Source organism: Bemisia tabaci, chromosome 8, assembly GCF_918797505.1.
Source record: "Bemisia tabaci chromosome 8, PGI_BMITA_v3".
In the NCBI taxonomy this organism is placed as follows: Eukaryota; Metazoa; Arthropoda; class Insecta; order Hemiptera; family Aleyrodidae; genus Bemisia; species Bemisia tabaci.
The window spans coordinates 9,571,026-9,583,915 of record NC_092800.1 but is presented as its reverse complement, the minus strand read 5'-3'; the positions used below and the strand labels follow the sequence as shown (position 1 = coordinate 9,583,915).

At 43.6% G+C, this 12,890-nt stretch overlaps 2 protein-coding genes across 2 annotated transcripts in view; both read left to right on the top strand.

Moving 5' to 3' along the window:
- Nucleotides 1–12,890, top strand: part of LOC109034998 (repulsive guidance molecule B) — a 49,416-nt gene that overhangs the window by 20,358 nt on the left and 16,168 nt on the right. The window lies entirely within an intron of this gene.
- LOC109034987 (uncharacterized) overlaps nt 1–12,890 on the top strand; it is a 30,124-nt gene that overhangs the window by 14,872 nt on the left and 2,362 nt on the right. Inside the window, exon 2 of the mRNA XM_019048435.2 lies at nt 5,964–6,521. Within this exon, the coding sequence (XP_018903980.2) occupies nt 5,964–6,521 (558 nt within the window). The remainder of the gene's footprint in view (nt 1–5,963; nt 6,522–12,890) is intronic.

Below are 12,890 nucleotides of genomic sequence, written 5' to 3'. Positions count from 1 at the left end.
TAGACGCACGGGTCGTAAGACAGTAAGTGTGAATTTTTTAACCAACGTGTGTTTAAAATCAGCATAAAACTGAAAATTTCAGTACAGATGAAAAAACTTCATATGAGTACAATTTACCAGTGTTAGTGCGGTACTACACTGAGAAAAAAAACACATTAGATCTATAAGTCCAGACTCTGGCATCCGTGTGGCGACAGACCCATCCACCAGTTTGGACCAATCACAGAGCCTCCTGTCAGATTCACCGAGTCCCTAGTATTGCACGTGGTACAGGTTGAATCCCAACGATGCACTGGAAAAAAAAAACACATTGGATCTAGAGCCCAGACTCTTAAAAACATCGACAAGAAAAAATACTCTTGATTCAATCAGAATCTAGCTTAAATCAAGAACCAACCTCTTAATTTAAGCGGATTTCGTTTTGATTCAAGCGAAAATCCGATTGAATCAAGAGTATTTTTTCTTGTCAATGTTTTCAAGAGTCTGGACTCTAGATCCAATGTGGTTTTAGTGTATTTTCCGAAGGAAATACACTATTGCAATTTTTTTTTTTTTTTTTCCAGTGTAGTATTGCACGAAACGATATCTCGATGAGGGAAAATTGTGCTCTCGTGAGCTTTTTCCCCTCTGTATTGCGATTTTCAGCTTTATGCTGATTTTTAAAGCACTTTGGCTAAAAAATTCCAACTTGTTAATGCTCAATTAAATTTGGCAATAGTTGATTTGGCTTGGTTTCTTTATGCTCAACACGGTCCATTTCGTGTCGGTCTGATGATGGAGCGACGGCGCGTCGTTAACCCGTGTAAAATTTGGAAGTGCGAGCTGATAAAAAATTGATCGCCCGGCAGAAATTTCGCCGAGGGTGTCGCTTTCGAAGCTTTTGTTTCCGCTCGTCGTGGCGTTTTTGCTAAATTTCGGCGCCGCGCCGAGCCCTGGCGCCCCGCGGTTCTGGCGCCACGCCGCGCGCCCAGCCCGCGGACGAGTTCAACGCGCCACCGCGCCGAGGATTGTTAAACCAGCCAACGTCTTGATAATGAAACTAATGGTTTCTCAGCTGCCAAATTAACCGTTGGATGATCTTAGGCAGGATATTTGAATAGCGATAAGCCAGCCAGTCATACGCACATACTGTACATACCCACAATTATACCGTTCAAAGTTAAGGAGTGACATGGAGGTCTTGCATGTGTCAGAAATTTGCGATTCTAGTACTGACTCTTTCGTAAAATTTCGCGAGAAAATTCGCTAAAACCGCGATTCTATCGAGACGGATTTCACTAAAATCAGCCTAACTACATTAGACGTTGCAAAATATTCTGTAAGACGTATTTTTCCTACGGAACACTAATACGTAACACTTTATTTTAAAATTGCGTGAGGTTACTTTTGACGATGGAGCTCTTGTATGTGGCAGGAATTTGCGGTTCCAGTCCTGATTCCTACGTAAAATTTTGCGAGAAACACGATGGTGTGTGTCCCTTGTTTTCTTTGAAACCAACTCTAAAGCTCAAAAAAAGCTCTTAAAGTTGAGGCCGTATCGGAGGGAATATCCCACGCTATCCTGAGAGTCCACATCTATACCATGCCAATCTCTCAATGCAAAGATAAGGAGCAAATACATTAACAGGGTTGCCACTTTGTTTGGGGACTTTAAAATTTCGAAAACACGACAACCCTTCTTTTATTTGCTCCCTAATTTTGCATGGAGAGTTTGACAAGGTGTAGAGGTGGACTTCGAAGATAGCATAGGTCATTCCCGCTACTGCGGCCTCAACTTTGAGAGCTTGTTCTGAGCTTTGGAGTTGATTTCAGGAAAAACTAGTGGTCTCATCGTGTTTCTTGCGAAATTTTACGGGAGACGAAATACGTAAATTGCAAATCCTCCACACACGTAAGAGCTCCATTATTGTCAGGCGATTTTACCAAAATATGTCAGGGTAAGCAGGGAATTTTATTTTCTAAATTCTGTGGCAACTCGGTTTTATTCTTCCAAGAGAAAACCAGCCTATATATCCTTGGAATTTTTTGTGAATGCGTTAGAATGAGTGAACAAAATTAGTATTGAATCGCATGAAAAACTATTGGTTGGTTTTCTTTTAAAAAAATAAAGTTGAGCGAAAATTTACAGCGTCGCAATCTGAGGTACGCACATTTCGACTTGAGCCATCGAAAAACACAAACCATTCAACCGCCCCTTTCCTACTTAGCAAAACGAAAACGGCCTCGAAGGAATCGACCACTTCGCGAATGCAAGTACACGTTTTTGCATTGGGGGATCGACCTCTCGGCGTGCTTCCTCGCCGATGGTGAGATTAGCATTTCATTTGAGCCAAATCGGTTTACGGCGAACCTAACACCGGATCACCGATCAGTGGCGTGGTGCGCTTAACGATACATCGATCGATCTGCCATTTAAACCCACGGAAAAGGATCGATAAACAGGGTGCTCTTCAGTAATCGATTATTTACCACAGCTTCAAGTGGAGAAATATCGATAATCGATCATTAACACCTCGCCACTGCGGATCACCCCGGATCGAACAAGACAGCTCCGCTGTCCGTACTTGTTCTTCTTCTCGCCTCCGGTTCTTCTTTTTCTTCTCGCGGTAAACGGGGAAGAGGGGGGGGGGGGTGCATCGGTGTTGCCGACGAAATTACGGCCGAGCTATTTCCCGGTCGCTAATTTAATAACATCGCCGTCGAAAATAATAAATAAGGGATTTGAAAATTAAACGTCTCGTTTTTATAGAGCGACGTCGCTCGATAGTTAAGCGCTTCTCGGAATCTGAAGACTCTTTTTCTGCCGTGCTGAGTAAAAACGCCGTATGTGCATTCGAATGTTGCCTAATTTACTTCAACAAAATTTTTATTTTTGAAGAAAGTTATGAAAACTATCCCTTGAAATGTTCAGTCGTTTTGGATAAAATTACAAACGGAATCCTCTGAAAAAGCGGAAGAATACTCTGTGAATTCGTCGAAGGAAATTTGGCAACGCCTAATGGCTGATAGGGCGTTCTTCAACAAGTGAGGCAGATTTGTGAGCCTCAATTTGAAAAGGTCTCTGTACGGTCTGGGCACCCAGACGACAATATTTAATGCATGTTTTGCCTCGCCCTGGCTTTAAAAATAAAATAACCTATAAATCAAAAAGAATGAATTAAAGCTTAAAAATTTCAATTGTTAGCCTAATTTTATTTGACAAGAAATGCAAGTTAAAAAAGGTCATATTGATTATTTCTTACAATCAATTATTTTACTAATAACTTATCATTCCATGACTCTCCGCTGAGAATGAAACAAATCATGACAAAATATGCTCCTATAATCTGTGGAAATTCTTAAAACATGCTGAGACAAATCACATTTACTGCTGCCAAATAACACCTACTCCGGAAGGTTTCGTACAAATTGTGCAGTTATTTTGTGCTGATTATTGGTGCTCATCCGTTTAAAACGGACTAAATTTATCCCCAAACTTCATTAATTTCTCAACGAGGAACTGTTTCTCTCTCAGTTTAAAGCAGATAAGTGCTTGTATAGATGAGTTAGATTTGGACCGCGTTAAGCAAAAAGGAGCAAAGCTACATACGCTATTGCCTAATTGAACCGGGCTATTAAATGTTTAACCAGAGAACGTTTGTGCGGATTTCTCTGAATATTTCAAGGGATTCGCTACGTACTATACGCAGACAATTCATTGAAATGCACAAGAATCTGCACAACCGTTTCCATTTAAAAAATTAAATTGCCCAATTCAATTTGTCAATGGCTGATGTGGCTGGGTTCTTTTCCCGCAACGCGGTCCAAATAGCAGGTCCGAATCGCAAAATGTAGTCCAACTGTAGTGCATTATGTATTTACCCTTGGAAAATACACCAAAAGCGAAGAACATAGCTTATTCTGCCGTAATAGCGAAGAGAGCAGTAATCAGTAATTGCATTTCTGTATGAGCCATTGTTAGTACATGCTTTTGTGGGTCTTGTGGTTCATCTCAGCATGTACTTACTGCTCTCCTCGCTGTCATGGTTGTATTGGTTACCCGATGCGCGGCTGAGGTTGGCGCTCCGAGCTTAATCTAGACTATTAAAAATAAAAATAATGCAATCGCGAGGTTTCGCCGGAGATAGTGAGTTTTTTGCTGCCGGCCAGCGTAGTAATCAGCTAAGCAGCCAGCCGGTCGTCGGAGCTTTCATTCATCGTTTCGATATTGAATATGCATCTCGGTGGGCATTCAATCAGCAGTCAATTGTCCGGTTTGGATTTTTTGTTCTGCGTTTCTTTCATCTCTCGTTTCATTCATGCTTTTTTCTCGACGCATACCTTTACAGACGTTTAATCTCTGTGGCTTGCAGCTCGTACTCTTACGCAATCGAAGCGAATGAGGGCAAACGAGCGATTACATGTTAGCAAACAGGGAAACGAACAAAGTAAATGGTTTATTTATTCGAGTAGAATCCCTAAATTACGATGAACGGATATTTTTCCTTGGATTAGTCAGCTTTGGAATATTCGCGTTTCCTTCGTTTTGTAACCTGATTTTCAGACTGCGTTGAAAGGTAGCACAGTTTTGATTTCGTGCCTGAAATTTTTGGAGAATTACATGCCACAGGTCAGAAAGGATCCATTTACCAAGATCATCATGAATGGCTTGGAAATCTGGCGAGAGGGGAGATATTGTAAAAATCAACAGAACATGAGCATATGGACCCCCTGATGACTTGGGTTTGACGACCAGCTCCAAAGAGCGTGCTAAAAATGATGAATTGCGCGATACTGCGCCCTAGTGCACGTACGGCAAAACCCACCAAGTTTTATTTTCGGAAGGAGTCTAATTTGATAATGCCTTCCGGGATTTCGCGTATCTTTTGCTCTATTTTCTCTATGTATTAAGGCTTGCGCCTCTTAAAATTGTTTATAAGACAAACGGTACCATACCTCTACCCTACTTAGCCTAGGCTCAAATTTCAAAAATAAACAACACATTGAAAGAAAAAATCTGGCCTTGGAAGCCGTATACTCACGGGCTGTATAGACGTACCGTCCAGCGCGTTATGGCCCCAGAGGTCGAAAGCCCTGGGTGAAGGACCCGAAGCAGTCGGAGCTACGGCTTCAGCACCCGGAACTCTCGGCCTCCGATTGTGAGCCTGGAACGTGGACGATATGACTGTAAAGCTTGCACTGGAAAAAAAACACACATTGGATCTAGAGTCCAGACTCTTGAAAACATTGACAAGAAAAAATACTCTTGATTCAATCAGATTTAAGCTTAAATCAAAAGGAAATCCGCTCAAATTAAGAGGCTTGGTTCTTGATTTAAGCTTAAATCTGATTGAATCAAGAGTATTAGCGGCTCTGGTGCTTGCACTAGAGCTGCTATTCCGGACGGTCCCAGCTGGGGAGTATCAACGGACCATGTTACATTGGAGAGACCACGTGTTGGTTGATGGGAATCGGCGCCATTTTCTGCTGTTTAGGGGGGACTGATTTTATTTTAATTGATATCTTTTTCCTGTGAGCGAATGCTATGTTGTGTAGTGTATTTTTGGAATCATGGTGATACTGTCAATAATTCAAAACGGGTCTGTGCTTTAATCTCGCACTGGAAAAAATGTACTTTACGTTTAAAATTTGAAAATTCAAATCTATAAGTTTTCGCGCTTTTTTCGAAGAATGCCGTGGTTGGAGCTTCCTAGTCATACTACTCGACATCAGCTGATAGCAAACAAAGGTTACCAAGGAAACCGTAAACGCGTAACAACTACCTACCGTCGCCAGAGCCGCTTTCCGACGCGAATGCGTTGGAGCTTCCTGCTTGTTTTTTCTTGTCGATGTTTTTGAAAGTCTGAACTCTAGATCCAATGTGTTTTTTTTTCCTAGTGTGTAACTTTTTTTCAGTGCACCCTAACACGGGAGTCCCATCGGTGTAGCCCAGTCTGCAGCGCCCCTTTTGCCGCGTGTTTCAGGATCCTGCAAGTACAACGCGGACCTCCTCAAGTTCCTCGAGCACGAAGCGGAGCTGCGCGCCCTCGCGGCCTCGCTGAACGGGCGCCGCGCCCTCCGCGATGACACCGCCTTCCGCGACCTCCACGACGAGGCCCCCCTCCCCCGCCCGCGACCCGCCCCCACCCCCGCCGTCGGGATAGGCAGCCCCTGCTGGAGCCCCCTCAGCTACATCTGCGCCCTCGTGCCGGACCAACCGCCCGCGACCCCGTCGCCGAGCACCCCCAACAACCTCTTCGTCTACCGCCAGGAGGCGTCCTTCTTCAAGTCGGAGTGCGCGAAGCCGCCTCCGGCCAAGCCGACTGCTTCCGCCTCCGCGGAGAAGTGCAAGCCGGAGGAGAAGACGGTCTCGGCGGTGTGCCCGCCGTGTCCCCCCGCGGCCTCCTCGAGCGAGTCGTCCGTGGAGAGTGGTTCGTGCTCCGAGGATAATTGGTACGACGTCAACAACTGCACTTGGGAAGAGTGGGAGAACTACTGCTGCGGAAGATCGCATCCCAAGAGCCAGCCCTGTCCCACTGGTGGTAAATCCCTATTTTTTCGTATAGTAAATGATAAGGAGAGTCGCACTGAAAAAAAATTATCGTCGTTTTTACCAAGGTCCGTTGGTACCTTTACCATCTCACTTTTTCTACCAATTTTTGGTAATTTTACCAAGACAGACTGGTAAACTTACCTATAAACCGGTATTTTTACTGTTTTTTTTTCAGGTAAGAATACCACTTTTATTGGTAATCAATTCCTGGTAACTTTGCCATTTTATCTCGGTAATTCTACCGTAGGCGATAAAAAATATTGACGTTTTTACCAAGGTCCAATAAAATTACCGAGAAAGTTCAATAATTTTACCGAGATTACTAATTCCATAAATGGTTATTTTACCTAGAAAAAACTGGGATCAAATAGCACCCTAATTCTTGGTAATTTTACCTTTTTCTTAGTAAATACACCGAGATTTTTTTTTCAGTGCGGGCATCCTATATCCCCGGGAACGTTAAATGGCTCATTTTACATGTACCCTTTCTCAAACTCTACTGGGTCTTTTTTTAATTTTCTTCTTCTTTTCCCCCCTTTTTTTCTCATTTTGCTCGGAAAAATTTATCGCAGGGTTTTTTGTTTTTTTAGAAAATTCAATTTCTGACAAATTATCTTAATACGCATAAAACATTCAATAAAATTGGCATTCCGAGAAGCCTGAAAATTTTGAAATATATATTATTGAAGCCTCTCATGTTCAAGAGTGCAGGAAAATGTGAGGAATCAAACGTAATTAATTTTTTTTTTCTTCATTTTTTTTAAATCGTAGAACCCGAGAAAAGGTACCTGTGGGTGAGAAAAAAAAAACGATGTCCAACTCCCCTCAAAGATTTTGAGTTGTATCGAGTTTGAGTGCGAGACACTCAATCCCCTGAGTCTCGCTCACATTTTGGGGAGGTCTTTTATTCTGAGGTACGTAATACCTTGTCTCAAAGATGAGGGAACGTAACTTCATTCTAACATCGCAAAATTTCAATTCGCAAATTGCTCTCTCACCCTAAAACTGTTCAGCATTTCTCCCGAAAAATTTTACCTATTTTTTCTCAGATTACTCGCAAAACATCACCCGCCAGGAAGCATCGTCTGAGAGTCCTAAGTTCCCTCCGCGGTGTACTTTTTTTCAACAAGAAACGATGTTCAGTCATAGCGGGATCATCTCAAAAATAGATAACACTTACTGTAACGGAGCGTTTGACTCTTTTCGAGTCCATTGTCCCGTGGAGGGAAGGGGTAGGGATGAAAAAGCGTCGCGTCTGCCAGCTATGAAGACTGCAGTTGTTGCGGTGTTGGTTGAACCCGGCGTTGCCATTTTGCTGTTAAAAATTTTCTAATTTTACGAGGAAAATACTTTTGAGGAAGTGAAGCGGTTGCCCTGTTCGCTGTCCCTAAATTTTTCGTCATCTGAGCGAATTAGGAGAGCAAACTTTTTCTGTATAGAATCATATTTCCGCCTGCGCAAAAGGGATTCACTTAAAAAGGAACTTCTAAAAAACCTTTTTTTACTAACATTCACAAGAAAATGGGTAACCGAGGCAAGAAAACAACAAAATTTAAAGCCTTCGACTTTTCGGGGTGGTTTCAACCCCTCCCCAACCAGGAAACAAAAACATATGAAGAGTTGGGATTCACTTAAAAAATAACTTCTAAAAATTTTTTTTTTTTTTTTACAAAAAAACACCAAAAAAAGGTAACTGAGGCTGAAAAACAACAAAACCTAAAGCCTTCGACGTTTCGGGGCGGTTTCAACCCCCTCCCCGACCAGGGAACAAAAATGTACAAAAAATTATAAAAATCAAAATACGCAGACCCCCATTTAGTGAAACATGACCATCGTAATCTTTTTTTTATACATCTTTCTCAAACTGGCACCCATGTTGAACCCGGCTCGCTGGACAAAGCCAAGAGCTTTTTCGAAGTTGGCAGTCCCTTCGTCTGTCCGAAAATAAGAGCGAACCGAGAGAGAAGTCGCAGAAGGGACACGAGCCAGCGAGGCGATGCCCATCGGTTTTAGCGTCCGAACAGGTGCGCCCGATCGTTGCCAGATCACCCGTTTTTCCTCCTTTAAACCTCACGAAAAAGTAATATTTTTCCATGCGAATTGGCAAGCGTGGTGCTTTCATGCCTGGTTTGATTCTTGCCGCCGCAACATCTTCATCGTAGTTTTGACGGGAGATTGTATTCTTTTGACCTCTTAGCCGCGAGCTGTCGGGAGCCGTTGGAAAACTTCCATGAGAATAGAGAGTCGGGAGTAACGTTTCGTGACATCTTGATCCGAGGTGTTTTAACTCTTCCAGTCAAAGCTCAGTTTAAGCTCAAAAAAAGAACTGTCTTTTTCCAATCATTGATAGAAACATCTATCTGCATCGGGAAATTGAACTACATTTTGCAATGGACCCCTAAACAAAGTCTATTTTTCGAAAGAACTGTCTTTTTCCAAGCATTGATAGAAACTTCTATCTGCATCGGGAAATTGAACTACATTTTGCAATGGACCCCTAGACAAAGTCTATTTTTCGATGCATGTTTTCTGGTCTACCTTTCAAATTGAAGGCGAAGCAGAAATGTTTGTAGCACACCTACTACACGACATACTCTCACATTTTCAATGGACCACCGTCCACCAGACAAGGTCCGAAGTTCAGCATTCTGATACATAGTTCTGAACCAAAATTTTAATCGGAACATGATTCACGCAACGAAAATTACTGAAATTAACTCCTAACCAAGATATTTAATGTTTCCTGACGCGTGAATTCAAACCTGCCGCTCATGAAAACGCAATGGTCTACGTGAGTCAAATCGCTCACTGAACGTTACGGTATGGTAGTCTCTGCGATACGAAAACATGGCAACCTCAATCTTGACGCTTTGGCTCAGCATTAGCAAGTTGTTTATGCTTTGAAAAACACGTGGTGACAAAGGAATAGTGTCCGATTGAGAAACCTGCTCCACGTGAAAGATTGTGCTCTACGTGAAATTTTGGCTAAGAAACACGTATTAGAATGCTTAAATTCGTACACTGACAAAAAAAACTCCGGTCGTAGAAGCCGTAGTTACCGGCTGTATAGACGTACCGTCCACGTTCCGGGCTTAGAGGCTGAAAGCTCCGGTCGCAGCACCCGGAGCACTCTAAGCTACAGTTCCAGCACCCGGAACTTCCAGCCTCGGAGCCCGGAATGGACAGTATTTCTATGTAGTACGTAAGTTTTTCCTCCGTGCACCTAGTCTAGTGTTCCATTCTGCTCTCTGTGCATTTTCAGTGAGAAAATTTTATCGATGCCTTTATCGATCACTAGCATGAGCACTGGAAGAAAAAAACACATTGGATCTAGAGTCCAGACTCTTGAAAACATTGACAAGAAAAATGACTCTTGATTCAATTAGATTTAAGCTTAAATCAAGAACCAAGCCTCTTAATTTGAGCGGATTTCCTTTTGTGGAAGAATATTTTTTCTTGTAGATGTTTTTAAGAGTCTGGACTCTAGATCCAATGTGCTTTTTTTCCAGTGAGGATATTAGTCTCACCTCAAAACTGACACGTCCAAGTCGTGACGACTCGGAAAAAATTTGAAAATCTGGCAAATTTCCCGCCTGACGCGACACCAACGGGTGTACTACGATTTGGCAGAGGACCCGAGCTATTTCAGACTGTCTGTCTGCGTAGCTCGTCCTCGGCGGAGTTGCCGTTTCGCACGGTTTAAAGGGCGTTTTCCCCGGGCGGAGCTTCCTGGACGCGCAACAGGGGCTCTCGTATCTAATCCGCGGGTAAGCTGCGGATGCCGGACCGTGTGTCGAATGCCGCTGCCGCCGGGGCCCGAGAGATATCGCGCTCTGTTGGCGTGTTGACAATCGCGGCTCCCAGCAGTCTCGGCCGATTGCCCCGCGCCGCGCTTTGCCGGGTGGGCGGATAATTCCGCCATTCTGCCGGCAGGCACCCGTGGAGAGATGTTGTGGCACGTGTGAGTGAGTAGGGTTGGAAGGAAGAAGCGAAGTCGGGGGATCGTTGGAAATTGGGAAAGCCAGGGAAAAGCCAGGCAGGGTCGCCACAATCAGGAAATATTGAGAAAACCGAGAAAGGTCAGGGAATTATGAAAGTCAGGGAAAACCTGCAAATGTCAGGGGAAATGACGAAAAATCAGGAAAAAGCTAGGGAGGGTTGCCACAATCAGGAAATATTCTGAAAACTGTGAAGTGACAGGGAATTATGAAAAGTCAGGGAAAATGACGAAAATGTCAGGAAAAAGGCAGGGTTGCCACAATCAAGGAATATTTGGAAAACTGGGAAATGTCAGGGAATTTTAGGAAGTCAAGGAAAACCTGCAAATGTAACAGAAAAGCCAGGTAGGGTTCTATCTAAAAATCGAGAATCTCTCTAAAATATCCAGAGAAACCTTACAGACTGAAAAAGTTATTAGACCACTAAAAATAAGAAATTATGGGAAAGGTTCAGATAACAACTTAAAACTGTGAAAGTCTAAGAATCGTGAAAACTGGGAGAGTTAAGGGAAAGTCGTGGAATCACTAAAATTCACGAAAGACTTAGAAAAGCCAGGAGAAATACAGGGAAATGCAAGACACGGAGAAAGTCATAGAGAAGCCGGAGATTTAAGGGAAACTGAACAAGCTAGACACTGTTCAAAGAAACGTCGAAAACTGGGAAAATTGAACAAAATTCAGGAAGTAATTTAAAGCTGGGAAAACTCAGGATATCTGTAAAAATTTTGAAATTCAAGTGGGGATCACACGAAAAATGGGGCACTCATGCAATCGATTGAAAGTAAGTCAGGGAAATTTTCGGGAAATTGGACCGTGGTCAGAAAATTCGCCATGTGGAGTGTCGCATCGAGAAAAGCTCCGTGTTATTCTCGCTCACATCCAAGATCTTCTCCTCAGGGGCCGAATTTTGTCGGCTTTTTCACACGGAGTGCTGCAACAGCCATCGATGAGTTCAAACTGCACCACCGGCCAATGAGACGCGCTAAGCCGGACTTACGTGCAGTCGAGACCCGTCCTAAGTATATCTAAGCACGGTGGAAGGACCGACAAAATTCGGCCCCTGTTCGCGAAATATTCGCGATTTCAGCCGGAGACCCGACAACGGCGCGTCGGTAGCCGCGGTGTAATTGCCTTAAATGTATGTTTAAGCCTCGGCGCGCGCTCATTGATTGATATTTAACGTCTCTTGAACCCTGTCGCTCGGCTCTCGGCCGCCGAAAAATTCCCGCCGTCTATTTCTGTCACCCGGCCCGCTCTCCTCCGTTCCCATCGCATCTCCCATCTCTGCGGACCCGTGTCCCGTGTCTTCCTCCGTCCCCGGCAACGTTGCCATACTTTGCCGTAGATAGAGCTTTTTATGTGGGTTCATATGCGGGAAATTCTGAATTTGTTGCACTATCTGGCAACAATGGTCCCCGGGCACCTCTCCCATCTCCGCGGACCCGTGTCCCGTGCCTTCCTCCGTCCCCGGCAACGTTGCCATGTTTTGCCATATATGGGGCTATTTAAAGGGGTGTATATGCGAGAAATATATAATTTGTAGCACTATCTGGCAACGATGGTCCCCGGGCACCTTCCCGAGGTGTGACGACGGAGCAGCGACAACCGTGACGTCATTCGACGGCTCCAACCCGGCTCCAAAATAAACACGGCACCGAGCCGGGAAACAGGGTGCTGAAAACTCGAAACTCGAAAGCTATCCCTTAAGTTCGGTGTCGTAAAACGAGATACGGTGGAATATCTGTCAAAATCGGTGTCACACCCAGGGTTTGAAGTTACGTCTCATTCAGAGCGACTTGTGCGAACGCATTTGGAGCTTGAGCCTCGTGGCTGCAAATCGAAGGAAATAACCTGCAGACCTATCTCCAATCATTGGAATAAATGGTATCTTTATCAAAGGAGAAATTGAATCTTGAGAATATAGATTCTCATCACAACCTTACCCAAAATTTGACAAGCAAAAATGATCCATCTACTTTGTTGGTCCAATACCCGAACGCCAGTTATCCGCTGATTGTGAGAGATCTCTATTACCTCGCTCTTCTTGATAATCACATCGATAGGTCTCTTTTCGTTATTGCCCTCACGAAACAACGTAACTATTTTTCAATGTTGCCAAATTGCCCTTGTTGGAAAACAGCATTTTACAAGGAGAATCTTGGCTTGGGCCTTCTTAACTGAAAATTTCCCTGATTTTTCTTCTGATCTCATGCGAAAATCATGAAAAATTTGCGGACAAAAATTGCATTGGTACAGTTTCGTAGAAAATTGAAAATTTTAAGTAAATTTTGCAACGTTGGAATAGAGTTGCGTTCCTTCGTCAAGGAGACGACGTTTCGTCTAACGTTGTCCAATAGTAA